Here is a 21,470-nt window from a genome sequence, read left to right on the forward strand (position 1 = left end):
TAACTGTTGTACTCCTGTCAGTGTAATTAAATGCAAATTGCAAAGCCAAGCATTTAATGGGTAATAGGTTGAAACGATCCCTCATAACATCAGCATATGTGGCCGTTAATGTAGCTTGAAGATCCTTGGTGTTATGCCTAATGGGCACAAATTGAAATGAATGTACAAGATCCCATTGCTTGGATCGGCTGGAATACTTATTGAGCAATCAGTTGCTATTCTGCTGTGTGGAGAGTCCTGCTTTGTAACATACATCTACAAGTTCAAATCTGCAAGTTTTTTTGTTTTTTTTTGCCCTTTTGAGTTCCAGTTCCGAGAGTGTGCCCGGCTCCATATCAAATCAAATTTTACTTTAATTAGCTCTTTAATTACAACAACTGCCACCAACTGTGGCAGTTGTTATACCACATTAAGAAATGATTTCCAGATTGATCACAAGCTGTTCTGATATCATACTTTTATCTCTCATAATGATTGGGCTGGTGTTCAGATGGCCACATTGTATTATTAGTTCCATTGCCGTCCATCAGTGCTGTCATTCTTTTTTTTAAACAAAGGTCTCACGTGCCAGCTTTAGAAATGAGTTTTGGGTTCTTTTGAGGTTCAGTGGCAGGACACCATATGCTGAGTGACTCTTCTGCTGAGTATGTAGACAGGTTTATTTCAGGAGCACCAAGGACAAATTAATTTGTCCAAGACTACCCAGTGAAGGCTGCTACACGAAGCCCCCACTCCAAGTTGTCACCATGGTCCCTTGATTTGTCTCATGTGGAGCTCCTGGACCAGTTCCAGCTGCATCACCAAATCACTAAATCAATCTAATCAGCCAATCTGCTGTTGAGCGCTGCTCTGCTGCATATGTCCTCCCCCATTCCTTCCCTTCAACCCTGCGTCTAAGTCTCTTTGTCCAAATCCTTCCAACTGAAAAAGGAGGAAGAAAGTCAGAAATAGAAACCTGAAGCATTCTTTTAGACAAGAGATGTGAAAATCTAATCAAGACCAAGGAGTGAACATTCAGCCTAATTGTGCCTTATTTCTCAGATGAAAAGCTATTTCTTGAGAGTCTCCTTTAGCGACTGTCACTTTTCTTGTTAGTCTGTGTTTACGCTCATCTTTTTCTCTCATTTTCCTTCCCTTTGACTTTAATTTGGTATGCGAATGAAAGTGCCATTTGCACACTGGCTGTGCTTGATTATATTGCAGACAATTTCAGCAAACCTATTGAATTGATGGGTGTATCTGAATACATTTAGAAAAGTTTTCTGCAAAACAAAGTTAAATCTTGTGTTGTTGTAAACTCTATTGTTCACAGTTAAAAGAAACTAAGCCTACATAATTACATAGGAGGTCACATGCTGCATTTAGCTGAACAAGTATCATTAACTCGGCAGGTTTTCTTTGACTATAAGCCTTAAATATGCAAAGTGAACAAGACTGAGTCAAAAGATAAATCTTAGAAGTTGATTGCTGACATCTCTCTTATCCCTTCCCCTTATCCCCCCCATTACAGGTTTAATCAAAAAACAACATTATCCTGTGCTTTGCGTGTGGCCATTTTGTTTGAGCAGCCCTGGTGCTTGGCGCTCCCTGTCTGATAATCACTATGATTGGAGGGGAGGATTTTGAACAGGCCTCCCTAGTGTGGCTGTGGTTAATGGACAAACAGACTGAACAGAAAAAAGTAAATGTCAAAGGATTGCTGAGCATTTGATTTGTTAGTAAGAGTTGTGTTTGAAGTGAGAAAAAGCCTGAATAGAAATGAACTGTCTTTTGAAATGGCAGTTGCTGATTGCTTCTCATTTCAGTTATTCATTTTGTTTTTTCGCAGCAAACATCAGACTGTGTTATTTCTGTTAATGTCGGCTTTATCTAGAATGAAGGCTGTTTTAGTCACAATTTAGGCTGCTTGGAAGTCTCTCTTTTACATTAATTGAACTTGAAGTGTTTATGCATCAGCGTCAATCAGTCTAGGGCTGCACAGTTAATCAAAAATATTAGTAAAATTGCAGTATCGCCATAAGCATTATACAAATTACAGAAGCAATTTTTTTTTATAAAAATGCAACATTGTAGATGACAAAACAGCATTGTCAGAGTGCTGCAGAGATGCACTGGTCTACAGAAAACATATTTGTTTGGGACAGACTGCAGGAAAGATCTGTCTCAACAAATAATCAGAACTGATTATAAGACAATGGGCATGTATAACACAATACAAGGCATCTTCTTTTAAAAACGTTTCAGCCTTTATTTAGGAAGACCTGGCCAAGAATGGTTGCAACAGAGTTACAACAGTTAATGAGAAAATAAAAATAAAACCCACATAATCAGATATGATATTTTGCACACATGCAGTCTGGACTTCCAATTCAGTGCAGACTTTGGGAACAACAAGTTGTAAAACGTCAATGGAACGCAGACTGTGATTTAAGATAGATAAGTCTGAATTTTTCCAAGAATGGCTTTGTAAAGAAAAACATACCAGTGAGTAAGGCAGTGTGCACCCAAAGCGGACCATTTCAGTTTTGAGTAATTATACAAAATAATGAGCAAGAGAACCACAGATTGCAATGAGCCCTGTGATACATGCTACCTAGCATATGAAGACATGGTGCTAATCTATACTTTGTGTATTCAAGGTTTTTATGCTGTGTATCATGTGTTTACATTCACAGGTGGAAGCTCAATGACTCTTTCATCCTGCCCAGGCCAGGGTCACGTTACTCTCTGATGGGAGGAAACTTACACATCAGCCATCTGACTAAAGAGGGAGACGTTGGCATCTACCAGTGCCTGGCATCCAACTCGTTTGGCACCATCATCAGCAGAGAGGCCAGTCTGCACATTGCATGTAAGCCCTTCTTATATTTAACTCAAAAATGTGTTATGTCAGAGTGATTGGTGATAAAATTCTTCTAATAAGTGGAAATTCAAAAATATAATAGCTCTGAACAGTTTGCATGCTTTTCAGTATTATTTTTCACCTCTATTGTCTTTAGTTCACCTTGTATCAACCTGAGATCTCAGTTCTGTCTTTGTTTGCCTTAGAAAGTAAAAGTTTTAGTAAGCATCAGATGTTTGGTTTGCTGAAAATGTTATGACCCAGTAGGATTCTGTGAAAATTGTTTGTTGTCAGACCTGATCTTCTCTAACAAAAAACAAGCAGCAACAAGAGACTCCTATAGTAGACTGATACCACTGAAGTTGATAATGAGATACCCCAAATGAACTGTCCATGTTTCTATCACGGTGTTTTTCTCTTTTAACCCTGATTAAAGCCCTGGTGGTGGTCTTTACTCTGCCTGGTGGTTCTAAACTTCTTATAGCCTTGTGATGATTGTGTGGTAGGCCTTGACAGACCCCGTATAGTTGATGCTTTACAGCACTCATCCATCACAGTTTATAAGACCTGGGTCTGAGGCATCTGTGATGGCAAGGTGAACTTGAGGCCTCCATTCTTGATGGCCATCCCATATCAAATGACAGCCCTGATATCTGTGAACAGATGGTGCAGCGAGATTGAATTCTGATGTCTGTTTTTGTGCCATAGTAGGCGCTGAGGTGATCCTTGGCAGGGAAAGCGTCAGAGATATCTATCTAGCCACGATTTGGTGCTTCTTTGTCACAAAGCAGCATTAAATCTTCAGCATACAGAGCAAATCAGTGCCCTGAGTCACCAGCAGGCTGTTGATCATATTCACATTTCCTATCAATTTCCGAGTCCCAACCTAAACTGTATGTCATCGTGATTGGTCTCATCCGTTGCCTGGGCCTGACCTGGGACCTGCTGTTGTCACCAGATGAGGACAAGCATCAGCTCTGATGTGTCATACATCTTATTTATTGCTCTTGGTTTAACTTAATTAAGTGTGCCATATGATTGAGCAGGTCTCAGGTCAGAGGAATTATTCACAGAGGAGCAGCCTGTTATAAGTGTCAGTGTCATGTCATTTGTAACAGACTCTGACTCAGAGTGGCTCAATAGGCTCCTTTATATACCATGGGGCTTGCACCTCTCTCTGTCTTATAATAACTCTGAGAGACAAAGACCAAGGTAAAGGCCATTAATAAAGAAAATACTGGCATCTCCATCATATGTCACATATAATCCTATCAAGTCTGGTAGCTTAAAATCAGTGCTTTGAGCACTGCTGCAGAAAACAAATGTAGAACAGTAACTACAGCATGCTCATTATTAAAAACATCTTCAACAATGTGATCAATATTTGGTGCTCATTCATGGAAGTCCTTCCTGATGCTGGTGAACAAATTCGATATCTTTAGACTTGCATTGATTGAAGATGTCCAACATCAAATTTGTATTGCATGAATGTGTATTGCATACATAATAGTTGAGATAGCCTATATTTTTAATCCTCTGGAGGATGGATGATATAACAGCATCTGTTGCATCTGGCTGGGGCTTAAACCTTTAAAAGTATAAAGGTTCTTGATCCTGTTGACAATACAGACTTAAATGTTTAAAAGGCTCCGCTCGCCTGCTGGTAGTGCTGGAAGGAGTAATCTAGTTGGTTATCGAGCCAGATTGAGTTTCCTGATCTCCTAGGGATATTTTTGGTGTAAGTGAAAGGATTTTCACTGATGCAAGATGCAGTGTTTTTACAACAGATTGCAGGGCCTGCAATACAGGCAGAGTGTATTGGATGCCTGTCCTGAAGAAGGAGCATGCTACAGCCTGGATGCTGTGCAGCTTATAGAGCCACAAGGGTAACACAGTGTTTAATGAAGGGTGAAATAGCTGTATTTATGAAAGCAATGCAGGATGCGACTCCCTTGTATCTTGGAGCTCATGATTTCGCCAATCAAATTCAGTCCTGTAATTGCACATAATTTGCATTTATTTCTCACTGGCTCCAGTTAAACCTAACCGTCTTATCTGTGTAATTACTTTTCAAGATTTCGATCTCTTGTTTTTTTTTTTTTTTTTTTTTCTTATTTTTAATCAGCTCTGTACTCTTTGTTCCTTGATTTTTCCTCCGGTGAAAATTAAGTCTGTTTCGAGGTCGAGGGTATCTGAGGAAAGGACAATAACATTTATCGCTAGTGCTATGATTCTAAGTGCTCTATCTGCGTTTCAGATCATCCTTTAGTGAGGAAGGCAACAGTCTTATTCTGAAAGCAGCTCTTCACAACAGCGTTGTAATTGTCGGGAGACACCAGCAGCCATCCTCTGTACGAATTAGGCCCCCTTTGATGTTTATCACTCCTCAAATGTCATGTGTCACTCACCGTTAAGGATTCAGTGCATGATTGCTTCTGTGAGAAGAGAAAAGAAGATCACAGAGATCAGAGATGATGGGTTCTCATGTTTTTTTTTGTTTTTTTTTGATGACTTGCACTTTACTTCTTACAGCTAATTCATTATATAGGCAATCATTATGCTTACAGAGCTTCACTTAGTGAATAGTAAGCCTCCCTCTCTACAAGTAAAGGCAGTTTTTCACAGTATCCAAGTAAATGATTAATACTCCATGACCACTCTTACAATATAAATTACAGCTGATGATAACTACATTTACAAATGAAATATCAATATCATGAGAATGATGTACATATGAATTATTATCGTGTAAATAACCACCAACCCCTTAATCATTTCCATCCCTGTCCATTCTCATTTTGTCACTGTATGTAGTGGTTTCTATTAACATAATGAAGAAACATTGTTACGTAATTTATCTGGCAGTTGCAACAATGTTGATAAGAGTTAGTGAAATGTTCACTGACCTCATAACATTTTTGTTATTATTTGTCCACTTAAGATAGGCAATCTTCTAATACACTATCCACTTGCAGTGACTACAGCATTATTTGGCTTTTTTATGCTTATGTTTAGGCATTGGCAACACTGAAATGTTTGGGAAAGATAAAATTGTCTGTTTTAAGACCTTAAACATTTAAGAGAAAATACAATCTTTCGCTAAGGTACCGAACCACAGACAGGCTTCTGGTGTTTTCATTCCTGAGCATAATCCAGACAACTATTACGTTTCCTTCAAAATGCATTTATTGTTGCATATTAGTTTATATATAGATGTAATTTCTAGGAGGCAGGGTTGCCTAAGAAGTGGAGCTGTAGAGTGCAAGTATAAGTTAATTTATTAAAGTGATTAGAGAGAGGCCAGATCTCTTGGGTAAAAAACACAGAACTACCTCTTTGTCCCACACTCATTTTATTGTTTAGACTTCTTGTTTATTTGATAGACTTAAATGGTTTTCACCTCTTTTCAGCATAATTCAGAAAAAGTAAATAGTTAGGTTAAAAGGTTTTTTTGGCCTTACTGGGCAAATCACTGAATGTCATCCCCATTAAAATTGGTTCCAAGGCTCTACCCATTTTCTGTTTGACTACAGCTGGGTGGGAGGTGACTAACACCCTGGCAAACTCATAAACAGCCTTGGCTGTTGCAACTGTGCCGCTCTAAATAAAGACCTGACTTTGGTTTTGTAAGAAAAGGGAGATGGCTGTTTGGAAACCTACACTAAAAATGTTATGGCCTTTTTAAGTATTTTTTTAGTTTGCTTTTATTCATTAAGGATGGTAATGTTTGTCAACCTGCCAATAGGACAGGGATTAAAAGAATTGCTAGAGCTAATATATTGATTGCCACAAAATCTGGGACAGACATTCTTGCTCCTACTGGGATGAATCTCAGTGACTTTGGTCAGTGAGATTGTTTTTAATCAACCAGTCGGTTCGAATTTATATTTAACAGTAAAGGCAGCTACAGATGTCATCAGCCTCAGCCTTCATTTATCATACGTACATGAACTTCTTTCATCACATCTTGTTGAAAGGAAGGTAATGGTAGAGGCTCAATCATCAGCAGTCATTTATTAGACGATAGTTACCCTACTTATGCTCTATATTCTGTCAAAGCTATTATTTGATATAATTATGAACAATGTTCTTTGATTGTGTGGGCAAAAGCCTAAATGCTTGTAGTTATTTCCAAAACCACGAGCATACGAGCACCTACACTAGTTAAGTTCCAAACCACATGACTACTCAGCTCACATTAGTAGTACATAATAACCCTTAAATGTTGGCAAGTGATACCATAGTTACAGAACTTCAAATAAAGGCACCCTTGAAAAAGTTTTTTAAAAACTCTTCTTGCCTTCTGTCCAATGGCTTGGTGACAAATGTAGCCACATCACAAATTGCCCTCGAGCTCACACTTCAACAGAATGGCTTCAATTTTTCTTCTCTACAATTGCCTCTCATTCATTACAATGGGTCACATTGATGTAGCTAGCACAAAAATGCAAATTCACATCCAATTTCATGGATCTGAAAGCACTCAAAATAGCCTGAACTCTGCCATGGAGAAGCACATGGAGGTGCAGAGCCGTGATAGGCTTGATAAGATGATCCACGGGGTGCAGAACAGCTTGGGTTGTCAGGCATTGTTGGCTTTTAGTGTGTCTAGCTCATTTACGCCCCACCATACTCCAAAGGAATATTGATCAGGAGAGCTCCTCTCTCAGTGAGAGTTGAGTCTGACTCTGACACTTTATAATGTTTGAGCCTGGTTTTAGAAAATAATTAATTCAACTGACTCTGTATTATGCTTATAACATTGCGTTAAACACCCGTTATCTGGCCCTAATTCCTTTCTAATTGTGATTTGAACAAAAGGAGCAAGAGAGCATTCTGCAAATCCCACATTATTCAGATAAACAAATGATCCCAATTTTTTTTTTTTTCCCAAAGTCACAAAATGTGGGATTTCAACTTCTCCACCCTAATACAATATAAATTGGGAAAAGCCTCCTAAACATATATTTTTTAACAGGAGCAACTTACTCCTTCGATAGACATTGTCCTCCATGAGAATCTCCCATTTGCACAATTGTCGTATATTTAAGTCACCCTTAAAAACTCACTTTTATCCTCAGCCTTCTTCTATCCTTTAGCTTTAATTTTATTTAATTATTCCTGCCCATTGTACAGCACTCTGTAACTGCTGTTTTGATAAACTATATGGTATTTCTATTTCTTTTTGAATAGTTGCCAAACCATAAATCTGGGTATTGTAGTGATGCTGACAACAAGCTTTGAAGATGCAGATAGAAGTACCCATGCTGTACACATGCGTATTTTCTGTCTTAGGAACTGCACACATACGGAACACATAAAACGGTTGGCTGTCTAACAGTGGAACGGATGTTTTCTGCAGAAAATCTGAAACCACAGAAGGCCTACTGTAGATAGTGTATTATTCCTTATCAGCATTTGGATGAGTGTGCAGAATATTAACTCAAACCAAACGATTCACAACATCAAACCATTGAGAATCGTTGCTTCTGCAGCTGCTGGGACTTTCTGTCTGACTCAGCAGGTACTGGCCCTGCCAGAGCAGCTAAAGTTTAATATGGTATCAGATAGCTTCTTCAGCTGCTCACTAAGCCAAAGGACTTTATTGAAGTAAGTGAAGGAAATATGGAGCAGTTATTATTTTGAACCACACTGGCACGGGTCTGGGGATGTGTGGTCTGTTGGTTGTTCAACCATTTAATGAGTTGTCCTGACAGTTCGCACAGATTCATAGTTCCCAGAGGATGAGCCCCACTGACTTTGGTGATCCTCTGCTTATTTCTCAGCAGGTTGACATTTACTGTGAAATGTCTTGACAACTATCTACCATTTCACAGATGACATTTTGACATGACCAGTAGGAAAAACACCAGTTAAATAAAGGAAAGGTGGCTGAATTCCATTCAGCTGAAGGGTCAAAGTGTCATGCATGCTGTCATGGCTTACTGGGTAACTTGATTGGACTGAGCCCTTGTCAATTTTATTTGTGAATTTCACTTGTGCCTCTGCTGTTATGACAATATGTGTGTGTGGCTATCAGATGAATTGTACTCTTCAGGATAATTTGTGATAACATAGGTGATCCATTAATTTGTCTCAAACTTTGTTTTTTGACCAAATGCCTGAAAGGCTAATGACATTTCGTTTAGCTGTGTTTTGCGTTAATTAGCAAAGGTTAGCATGGTAACATGCAAACTAGTCAATCCGTCGAGCATGCGCTTACTCCCTCACTGGCAGAGACAGAAACATATTCCAGCATTTTTGTTTTTCTGTTCATAATGTACATGTCCATGTTACAGCCTGTCATGAGCCTTACAATAGCCTGTTAAGCCTGTTGAGCACACGCTCGACGGATTGACTAGTTCGGTCTAGCTACCGGAGGACACGGATGTCAACAAACTGGTATATGGCTACTTGCACAAACACACTGTTTTAACTACTTTTTATTCATTTTGAGTCATACACGCTACAGTGCTGTTTTGTAAGGTGTCTGCTGATGTTGCATGACTTTTGGGGTGAGATGTGGAGCATGTTAAAAAGCTTAAAACACAGTGTAAATTTCTGACCCTATGCTGTTAGCTGTCAATGCTAGCGCTCCGTTCATGGAGCCCTGTAATGGTTTGACCAAATGTGTTTGTGTCTTCGGTACTGGCAAGTCAAGGGTAGCTTGAGCAATGAAGCTGCATGTTTAACTCGACCGAAGTTCTCCTTTAAGATTATGAACCATACCTGATAGCATAGTCATTGTGGGCATGTTAGCATGTTGTGGTTGTCACAAATGGCACTCAAAGGAAAGCCTCATAGAGCCATTGCTATAGACTCTTCTTGTCTTTAACCTGTCATCAAGTCTCAGTGTGTTTAAATAAAACTGATAAAATAAGATAACTTATGCTTTGATCTACCAACAAAAAGACTCTTGGGGTCCTTAATGCTGGTTTGCTAGTACTCAGATCTGAGTTCAGTTTGACATTTATCTGTAAAATCCAGATTTATTGTGTTTATTTTTTACAATGACTAACAGGACTTTAAGCATGACACATAAGACTTGAAGATGTAATGAAAGGTAAATTTACACACAAGACTTGACATGAACATCATCAAAGGGCTGATAATAACCACTTTTACAAAAATTTCTTGCATACACAATATAAAAAAGATAACATTTGTACATTACTCTGACTGAGACTGAGCACATCTAGAGGGAACTAAAGATTGGCTTGCTGCTCCTGAGAGACCCTCACTGTGCTGTATCTGTTCATGCACAGAGAGGCTTTATGTGACTGTTATTCATGGATCAGGCAGAGATTGAGAATTGGCTACTGAAGCACCTGCATGATTTTTTACATGCCAAATATGAAAAGAATTTAATGATCTGCTAATTAATTTGTGAAGTCATACAGCAGCATGCCGCTGAATCATTTGTGAAGCAAATTTAAAAAAAAAAAGAGAGATGCCTTCAGTTGTAATAATACAATACCGTTCTGCTGGATTCATTTTTCCATTAGTCACAAGGCCTGCAAAGATCACGTATGGCATTTATTATGCAGAGACTCACCCTGCTGTGCTTGTTCACAGGACGTGTCAGTTTTGCATTCTTCCACTCTGTTTCTGAATTCAGTCTTGATTATGTCATTATATGGCAGCCGCATATTTGACTGCACTGCCTACGATATCTCCAAGAGCCACAGCAGGCTAGAAAAGGCAAAGTGTTCATGAATTGCCGTCTCTATTTTCTTTCTCTCAGCAGGTTGTCAACAAGTAATCGGTCTCCATACAAATGATGTTTCAGTCTTAGTCGTTTAATTGTTGCTGGTCTGTGTGCAGTGGATGAAACACAGAAAGTGATAACAATACGCAGTTCCAATTAAATTCACTCATGTGTGACTTATACTTGAGGAATTGCTTTCTGCTCCTGTCAGAAGTGTTTAGGACTTTACAGCACCTTTCTGCATTTATGCAAACACCGCGTGGGCTCTGTGAAACTCTGGTCTGCAGCCAGATATGAAATTATTGAGCCACTGAAGATATGGCGTGTTGTGTGCATGATCTGTTTGCTTCCTGTGTGCTTATGGCTTTGGTGAAAAATGAGTTGATTATTTTACCTTATTGCTTTTGTGCTGTGGTAAACAGACCTGGAGAACTTCAAGACCCAGAGAAGAAGTCCAGTGAGGGTTCGTGAAGGTCAAGGAGTGGTCTTACTGTGCGGCCCACCACCCCACTCTGGAGGTAAGATGGATGATAAGTTTTGCTGCCATGTGTAGTCGAGTTGCAGCGATTCATCTGTTTAAAGATTAGTAGTTTACTAGCCTAGTAAATAAATCACAGTCTATTTAATAGGGCATCATTTTATGATGTGTGAAACACTGGTAACATTTTCACCATTCTGACATTCGACTAATTAATAGATTCATACTAATAGAATTGGTTAATTGATCAAATTCATTTGACAATAAAAATAATCTTAAATTGCAGCCCTAATTTGAAGCATTTATTTTAATTGCTAGCTCACACAATCAGTTATTTGTGCTTCAGTTGAACAAATACTACTTTACATAGAAACATCATCATAGTGTTCACTTGTTCTGATTGCTCATCTACTGCGCGTTTATCTGTACAAAGTGGAAGTCATGTTTGTGCTCTCCCCCTCAGTTCTCCTGCCTGTTTGTTTGTGTTGTTGAGGTCAGTGGAGTGAGTCATTTTTACTTTGGGACACTCTGGCCTGTCAGCCTGATTTTCAATGGGGGCGAGGAGAAACTTTGGCATGCAGACTGAAGAGGCTGTCTGTGGCTGGGGCCCTGCCAGGCTGAGTAATAGAGCTTCTCTCTGAAGGTGCTTTGTCTGCGTCTCATCAGCCCTTTGCATCCATGGCATTATCAATGGGAGTTAGCATCCAATGCTATTAACTCCTACACAGGGGTCTGGAGATGTGTTTTTTGCTCTGCCAGCCGGCAAGGCTGAATGTAATTTTTCTCTGTTAGGGAATCAGGATGTACTGTAACATAGTGCACACAGCAGGTGGTGGGAGGGATGTCTTTAGTTTTAAAGATCGGTTTTAAAGAGCTGCTTTACACCAAATTATCCTTCTCACTCACATTTTTGTTTTAGATACATTGGCTCTGTTTTTTCTGACAGTCTCATATGGTATGTCACAACATGAAAATGACGTTGGAATTCAAAAGACACATTTCACATTGACTCTGAACGTTGAATCAGGGTGTAATATGAGGGTTGATTTCTCAAAAAGCTGATTTTGATATATTTGTTATTATTAGTGGTAGTAGTATTAGTATTATTATTATGTATTATTTGTGCTGTATTTCTACTGGTTAAGGATGAGCAATTAATAAATATTATCATGTATTAAGTATCATGATGATTTGATCATTTTCACTTGTGTTGCCTGTAGTAATGATCGCAAGCAAACAGACAAAACTAGACATTGAGGTAGCGGGTGTTATATGTGTGAAGTAAGTATTGTCTCATGTAATTCATAAGAGTTATGCTCATTGGACTGAACATGAAATGTATCATTTCACATGTGATCGTGCCTGCGTTTTACATATCAAGATAGCAAAAATATTATTACCATAATCCAAATATAATCAAAATTGCAGTATGGCTAAATGCAATATTGAATTTGTCAAAATAAGGATAATAAGGATAAAAAAAGGTGACAGAACAGCATTGCAATGAATTACTGTACTGTAGTGCTGCAGAGATGCTGTGGCCTACAAATACTGTTCTCCAGATGTGAGAAACCATGTTTGTTTAGTACAGATGCAGATAGATTTCACATCATCATAGTATTTTCATATATCACATTGTGATGCAAAAATTATTATTCTTACTAATCGCCAATCATATCACAAGCATAATCTTTATCAAAATAATTGCGATATAACCTTTTGACCACATCATGCAGCCCTATATTATATGTTAGCGTTTATACAGTATGTCATATATTTGATATAGATTTTGGCAATATTGCCCAGCCCAAACATAGAAAAACTAAATGTCTCTATAGAATGAAAAAGAGGAGCAGCAAATAATTTGAAAAACATACAAAAACATGCCCTTCAATGATATTGCAATATTTTTAATGGGGTTGTCCAAATTGATGTGATTGTAACGCGTTAACGCAAATTCCTCTTATCGCCATTAATTATGACCCTTGGCCCACACCGTAGTTTGGAAAATCAGTTAGCAATGTTGCAACGTTGTGGATGACAAGCAGAAAAGAATCTCCTTGAGCAGAAATGGATGAAAAAAAGGTGTGCTGAATGGCAGGTTCAGCTTCAAAGCCAGATGGTTCTCTTGACAAAGAACAAAATTATTTGCATTTATTGTTGATGTGAATAGAGTTACCACCGGCATATGTAGAGTCTCAGAGACCACTTGCTGGCCAAGAACACAGCTGATGCAGAGCCCTTCTCCCCCTCGCCAAAGGCAGACCACACAGGATATTTTTTAATGGAGATGCCTGGACAACTCTACGTACAACACACTTCCAATAGCGAAATGTGTGGCTACAGCTTGCAGACCGATTAACATTGTTACGAGTGTTAAGTTGGACACTACTTCGTGTTAGTACAGTAAGTAATGTTATATTTAGGTCATTGCGCCCATCTGTTGTTGCCTTTTGGGCTTTGCCATGTTGTGCTTTCAGCATATTATCATGCAGTACCTTTGAGGTGATTCTGGAGAATATTCTGGACAGTATAGTTGCAATAATAATTAACATATTTTGCATAAAGCAAGTGTATTTGTCCACTCCCATGTTGATAAGGGCATTAAAAAACATATCCTTAGGGTTTATTTAGAATAGATGAAGACAATCAGTTGAGGGCTCTAATTTTTAGGCTATATTGTTGTCCACATTTTTTTTTCCTAAAATATGTCCGTCAACATAGAGAGAATATTGTTGGGATAACACAACAAGATTTTTGATAAATAACCGTCAGTTACATGAATATAATGAATTAAAGGGTAAAGTCAACTATTATAAGACGGAGGACACTTTGATGAGTTCAGAAAATGACTTTACTGTAATGCAGCCTTTAAAACCAGGAAGACTGATGCCATCACGATAAAATTTTATCCAAAATCGAAGATGATACATTGTCTCATGTCACAGTAACAATGTAACATGAATATATTACCCAGCCCTAATGTGTACGAAAGCTTCAGCTGCTTGATCTTATAAGAACATAGTGAAACAAACTATTGTCTGGTAAACTTTAGTCGACTAATTCATGAGCTGCTGTTGCTGCTGCTGCTGCTGGGTGGAACCCCGCTGTGCAGCTGCTGCAATTAGAGTACAATGAGGTGTTTTTTTTGTTGTTGTTTTTCGCTTGCAAACCTAACAGTGGGGGCCTATATTTGTAGTGCTTTGCCCTGTATATGTTATAATGAGACGTCTCACCTTGTGTTGACAAAATAAGCTGGAACAATGAGCCATATGCTTACATTTGGCAGCCTGGCAGTGGAATGCCGGACTCATCCCCTGGTGCAAGGTGTCCAAATGCCAACACACACTCCAGCCAGCAATAGAAGTAAAGCAGCAGCCTTGTCAGGACCGTCGGCCTATAGTAGCAGTATCATTAAAGTGTCTTACAATATAAAAAATATTATTTAAGCATATTTTGCTGAAAAACACAGATTTAGTCCTGAGAGTGGCCGTATGCGAAATTGTGTCTAGTTTTCAGCTGAGAAGCTTGGTGAACTGTCTGTTGTGAAGGCAATCCTGCAGGCACCAGACTAATGCTTATAATTTGGAAGAGGAAGATTGCGTCCTTTATGTGAGTGCATTGACGAGGGAGTGTAGTCCCCGGACAACCTTCTGGGTTAGGCAGCATTTCAGCAGCAAAGCGATGAGCGCAGAAATGAGTCGACATTGATTGACTTCCCCTTGGATAGATTTCACGTGCCAAATCCTTTTGGGCAATTTACACACACACACACAGGCTGCAAGCAGGCTATTTGCACGCCAGTCAGAAAAGGGAGGAGATATTACAACAACAACATACAACAACTCATTTATTCACTTGGAGATGGAGATATGTCGATATAGTTTAATTTGTAACCTTTAACTCACCCTTGAGTTATGAAAATAATCTGGATTGCTTCATGTTTAATGAATGCTGAAGTCAGTGTAGGTTACACTGTTTAATTCAAGGCTTTCAGTCCTGTACAACAGTTTAAATGCTTTATACAGTTGTGTCATTGTTTGATCTGTTCTAGTAGGTTAAGTCACTCTTAGTGGAGGTTCAGGTGTACAAAGTATCTGATGCAAGTTTCTATTCAGAGCTAGAGTTTAATTTGTTTATTTCATATTCCCATGGTGTGAGAAAACTCCTTGGCCAATCGTGGACAGAAGATATAGATTAAAATGTGATGATCTAATCTTAATTAAAACTTTATTCTAACAGGATGTGCCAGGTACATGTTGCCAGACAGACAATTATGGATCAGAAATTACTTGCATTTGTTCCCATGGCAATTATGTGAGTGCAGAACAACAGGTTAGTTGCGTAAGTACACAAAGCCACGTGTGGCATGACGGGTCAAAAAGTTGTAGCTTTTTGGCCAAGGGTACTTTTGACTTTAGGCACTCACTTATACTTGCATGATCAAATCCCAAGAATTATTTAGAGGTGCTGGAAAGGACTTGAAGTGCTGAATGACCTTGATAAGAGGTCATAATGCTGATAATGTGAACATCACATCTGCCTTCTAAGCATGGAAAACTCATCTGATAATATACACCATCATATTTATGTTAACAGCAGGTGGGAACCCTCTCCCCTGTGTGAAACTGCACAGTGTATGTGTCATTTGAACACCTTTGAATCCCACCTTGTCTAATCATGTGAATCAGCTCCGTGATAGATATTTCTCACACATGGCATGTTGCCGTGTCACTCGCACAGCATTTTCCTCTTTCATACCCTTTAACTAACAGATGGTTAAACCAGCAGGGGTTTTCTATATTCTTTGTCATCTTATGCTGCTATACTCTGGTGCAATAGGGGGATTTCAGGACAGTGTTCTATTTAAATTAGGATTAAAAATATAACATCTCTCTTTGTAAACTCATTTCCATAACGTTCAGGAGACTCCCCCGGCTTCTGATGTTGCACTTTGCTCAAGAACTTCAACTGCTTTGTTGTGAGTGCCATCCTGCATATTTGACAACATCACCCTTCACAGATGTTTACCGAGCTGTATGCGACAGTATGTTTGGGTAAAAATCTGACTAAATCATTGGAAATTCAATATTTGGGTTTTGATGTTTTTGTCTTCAGGGAAATGTTAATAGACTTATTCAATAACTCTGTTCAATAATTCATGTTTGTCTTGTCTGTCATTTGCTACCAAAATGTATTCCATTTTATTTAGACTGCCAACTCCCTTTGGACTGCCTCCAACATGACACTGATCATTTGGGACTTCAGTCCTGGAGGGGTTGTTGTCAGTAACCAACACTGTTACATTGCACCTGGCCCATATCTGTCACATCCAGTCTGATACGAAACCTTTACCTGCACTTAAAAAGGAATGATAACTACATCCACACTAACATAAAGTCTGTAGCCCCGTTGAGTGTTTCGCCATCATCGCTTTGTTATCTGGGACGCTGCGAAAAACAAAAACATTGAACTTTAATGCCATTAAGCTACATAAATTCACATTTTGCTGTCTGTTCTGTTACTCGTGCTCTACTGTTCCCCTTTGACTTATCAGTGGTGGAAAGTAAAGTATGTAAATGTTGGCCCAACCATTTTAAGATATTGTGAGGAAGCCTGGCTAGAGGGGTCAAGGAAGGTGGTAGGAGGCAGACTCTAGTAAGGCACTCACTAATGATGTCTAAATAAGTAATATTTACACTTATGAGGAAGAAACACCAAACTCTGCTGAACAATTAGTTTAACCTCAATTACACACACACTGGTCCACGGACATGTTTGTTCAAGCCCTCCAGTCTACTGAATTATTAGCCAAGACAGCCACATGTCTCTGAGTTGTCTCATACCTACATGTACATTTAAGACACTATTTTACTTGTAGGTTAATATTATCAATACAAAAATAATAAATACAAAATAATTCTAACCATTAGATGTTGACCCAAAGACAATCCCCCTTCAGAAAGAGCAGTTCAGTTATATATGTGATATATTGGGTGGACAATATCGTTGGCCAAGATTATCCTATCACAGATTCATTCTTGTTGGCGTTTATGTTTTACGATATGCACCGATATGAATTTGAGAAGATGCTTAGGTAATTCATAGTAATTAAATGTGCAGTGATTTTTACAGTCTCAGGGCACTGATGTCTTCCTTATAATAAGTAGCATGGTTGTAAACATATATGGTGAAGAAATGGTAGCAGAGTTAAGTGACATATATATAAACTGAAGGCACCATTACTATAGCACTTATGTTTATTTGACACAAGATTAGCCAAATAAGATATTTTAGTTTCATTAGCATGTCAGATGCATTCATACGTCCTTCAGGAACAATCTGTGACATGATACCATCAACTGACTGACTGTGTCACTTTATATTTAAACTGTGTTGGGGAAAAAGTAGAGTTGATTTATGAAGTAGTATTAAGTGTTTTAACATGTTTAAAAATTAATTCCATAGACTTGGTGTCACCAAGAAGAAGAAGGTTTCAGGTTTTAATAAAGACAGAAACAAATTTTGTTCTAGTAAGAATTCAGAACTCATCACAAATGAAACCAACCTCTGATACAATACATTGAAAAACCTGGGATGCTCAAAACCCAGCATGCATCATTAATGCACTCAAACCTTCATTTTCATTTGGATGGATGATAATTCATGATTCACTAATTTGGGTCCAATTCATTCAAACCGAGTCAGCTCGCTTCCATGCTGTTTTGCTCATATCAAATGAACACAGCGCGAGCATGCTTTCGTCCAGCTGACCAGTAATGTACAAACTGCTTTCATTTACACCAGCAGCCTCTTCACTCCGTCTTGTTTGAGGGATCATAGCTGCTCTCTGGAGACATAGCACAGTGCTCGGAATGATCCATTTTCTGACAATAATCTCAGCAGCTGTCATTGTAGATTATGCCCATTGATGGAGATGTTGAGGATGCGGACATGGACTTTAGGATGAATCATTTCAAACATCTTTACTGAAGGGCTAGCCTGACCATATCTGCTGTGATAATGATGTACGCCGACTAGTTATAGTTACATGCTCACACATTCATGCCATGCAAGTGCACCCAAACACAAGACATTTTCTTGTCCTCATGTAGCCCATGTCATAGACTGAAAATATAAATGGCGATACGTATGTGAGCAATTTCATCCAATCATTTCTTTTTAAGAAAAATATCATTCAGCTGATAATTATTTTTGACCTAAAAATTATTATTATGATTATGGTCTGTAGGCAGATTGTGACATTATGTCCCTCACGAGCCGCTCGACCCACAGATGACATTTTGAAACACTGTTTTGTGCAAGTGTAAGTCCAAAACCCAAAGATAATATGATTTTTGTCACAGCTGAATAAGAATAACAGAAATCAAAGAAACCAAAACCTTGAGGCCCGAAAGAGAAATGTGTGAAGAAAAGTAAATAATGCAACATCAATGCAAGTATGAATTGCAGGAAAGGTTTTTTTTAAAAAAAGAGTATAATTTATCCATCTCTTCATATACAAGTATCAATAGTGAGCTGAATTTATCTTCAGAATCAGTATTACAACCATGTTTTGCTTAATTTAGAAGAAAATGTTTTGATTTTCAGCCATATATGGATTTTGATAAATGCAGTTTTATTTTTAATGTCAACTTTAAAATATTCTATTTTGCTTTTTCAAGACAAAAAAGACAGACAACACACACAAATGATGGAACAACATCATCAAGACAACAATCAAAATCAATTAGACAAAGTCCACCATAACAAAATTAATTTACTGAACAAAACAAGACAAAACACTGAGTGCACATTCCATCTCAGGGATCATAAGGTCATACACATCCTCAATATGGGAAGAGATCGACGAGGTTCAAAAGAGAAATTCTACTGAATATTGTCACAAAGAGACCATTTAAACTCGAATAAGAATGGAAAGACTGAAAAGATCCAAGCAACTGCAATATATATTACTTCAAGTGACATGGCTACATTAAAAAATGTGTGACGAATACATGAATATTCTCTGACAAATTTACAGCACTGTAGCTGTATTGTTGCACATCTGAAACACCAGACTGGTGTTTAAACAGACTCTCACAGTGTCTGAAAAGTGAGAAACTCGCTCTCATAAAGGGTGACAGGACATAATTCACGATCAGCACAATACAGCCTTAGACAAGGATCTGCCTCATCTCCCCTTTTAAAGGATTTCAATATTCCATGCATGATTCAGGAAGCCATTAGTTCACCTTAACGATGCGTCAAAACCCTCAAGACAGCAGCAGGAATCTGTTAGGTGCAGCCAGGATGTCCTAAAACTGTAAGGGCGGTTTAAAGTTGTGCTGACCAAAATATTGTCATATATCTGAGAGGAGCTGCAGCGTTGTTGTTCCACCACGCTGTACTGTATTTGCATTAGATGTCGGTCTGTGCCTCCTTTTTGCTTTGAGAGGGTCTGAATGGCTGTGGTGAATCCAGGACCTAATGCATCTGACCTCCTTTCACTAATGGAAACTGGCCCTTTTAGATTTACTCAAGGCTGAAATCACTTGTTCTCTCTATGCAGTGCATCTACCTCAAAACAGAGGCTGCTTGCTGGCCGGTGACACCACACATAGCTCGCAGGGATTTTTTCCCATGTGCGTGACCCAAGCCATTTCATAGAGTGAACTTGTTGTGTGTTATGAATACAGATATGTAGCCCTGGTTAATGGCTGTTACTGTCTAGGGAAGAGACTCGCGAGTACAAACTTTGACACAAGTTGTGCATACACTTTGATACAACACACTTGTGCAAGAACCCACTCTGGATTCAGTATGTCCTTGGCCTGTCATGTTCCATTTCTCTGCCCTGCTCTCAGATCATTAAGGGGGAATTGATGCTGCCTGTTCATTATACAAGGGCTAAATGGAACCACAATGAAAATCTGCCAGTCACTGTCAGTCATGATTGCATTATTCCATTACCGCCCATCCGCACAGGGCTCTCAAGTCAAGTCATCGAATACAACCATTGGCGCTTTCCACTTCCTATTTCCTGCTTCCTGTTTCTCACCATGAATCTTTAACTAACCAATTAGTAACCTCTTATTTGCTGTTGTACCGGCTTGTTGCCTGCACTGTTGGAAGTTATTGTTTCAAAAACAGACATTAAATATACATGAAGTCATCAGGATGAGAGCTGGGATGTATTATTTAGGGGAGAGAGGATATTACAGCTGTACTCTCTGTGGGGCCCATGGTTCAAGCCAAGAAGTTATGGTTGACACAAGTCAGTGTGAGCAGGATGGAGCTCAGTTCCTGGTACAAGGGCAGTTCAACACAAGCTGATAGAATCCAACAGGTCATTATTGTGAGGTAAAGTGATGATCTGAGGCAGTGTTTCTGCAGCTTGTTGGCATTGGAGATGAGCCTCTCCTCCAGAGCATCACCTCACCCACTCCACTGCTCTGATGTCCGAGCCAGCATGTCCATCGTCTTCACATGGGCAGTCTTTCCGGGCCTTTGGAGAACTTCCTCTCTTTCTGTCAGTGCCTCCTGGAGCTGGCTCACCTTCACCTGGCTGTTTTTCAGCTTGCCAACCTCAGTCTTCAAAGCTTTGTTTTCATCTTTGAGAGAGCTTATCTCATTGATGGTGGTGTACAGAGTGTCTCTAAGTCCCTGCACAACTGAGGGAGGGACCTGCACAGGGTTCTGTATTGCATTTGGCATGTTTTGGCAGTAAAAGGCAGCAATAGACTAGGCTTAAGCGACTGAAAGACAGAAACATACATACAGACTTATGTTGACAGTGGATACACAGAGAAATACAACCTGAGCACTTACTCACACACAAAGTGATTCAAACAGAAACCTCACTGTTATGTTATAATGCCAGGATGTCACTGCTTTTTGTAAGAAAACTCAAATTGAAGTGTAAAATTAGGCAATGCTCACAGCTCATATGTGAATCAATATTGTGCTGCAATATTCAGCCTATTTCATGCCTCAAATGTTTTCAGAATCATGTTTCACTTTAGTGTTCAGTTGTAAAATATGAAAGTTTCTTACCCGGACACCATGTTGAAAGTGGATACAGACATTTGAACCAAATTATTGTTCAAAATCTCATATTTCCCAAAGCACATAAAATAATTACAGGTCGTTAGCAAATGCATAAAGCTTACAGCAAGGTAAAACTTTGTATGCTATTGATTGAATTTTACATACATACATAGATACATACATACATATCGTTTTACAACCAAATTATATGAATATAACTAGAAATGTGGCACGTTGGAAAAGCAGGAAACAAACCTCGTTGGCACAAAGCAGAGACAGGTGTGATTACACTATATGGGCCAAGTTTCCAGCTCATGTTGTGTTCTTGGGATGATCACAAGGTCAGGTTGTCCTCTGCCGGTCCAACCCACATAATTAGAACTCCCACTCCA

General features: G+C 38.9%; 1 protein-coding gene across 2 annotated transcripts in view; it reads left to right on the forward strand.

Moving 5' to 3' along the window:
- Positions 1-21,470, forward strand: part of cntn3a.1 (contactin 3a, tandem duplicate 1) — an 81,905-nt gene that overhangs the window by 20,770 nt on the left and 39,665 nt on the right. For both annotated transcript variants that reach the window (XM_037104004.1, XM_037104005.1), the window contains exons 5-6: positions 2,676-2,851; positions 10,973-11,068. In XM_037104004.1, coding sequence (XP_036959899.1) covers positions 2,676-2,851; positions 10,973-11,068 — 272 coding nt within the window. The remainder of the gene's footprint in view (positions 1-2,675; positions 2,852-10,972; positions 11,069-21,470) is intronic.

The sequence above is a fragment of the Acanthopagrus latus genome, chromosome 7 (assembly GCF_904848185.1).
Source record: "Acanthopagrus latus isolate v.2019 chromosome 7, fAcaLat1.1, whole genome shotgun sequence".
Taxonomy (NCBI): Eukaryota; Metazoa; Chordata; class Actinopteri; order Spariformes; family Sparidae; genus Acanthopagrus; species Acanthopagrus latus.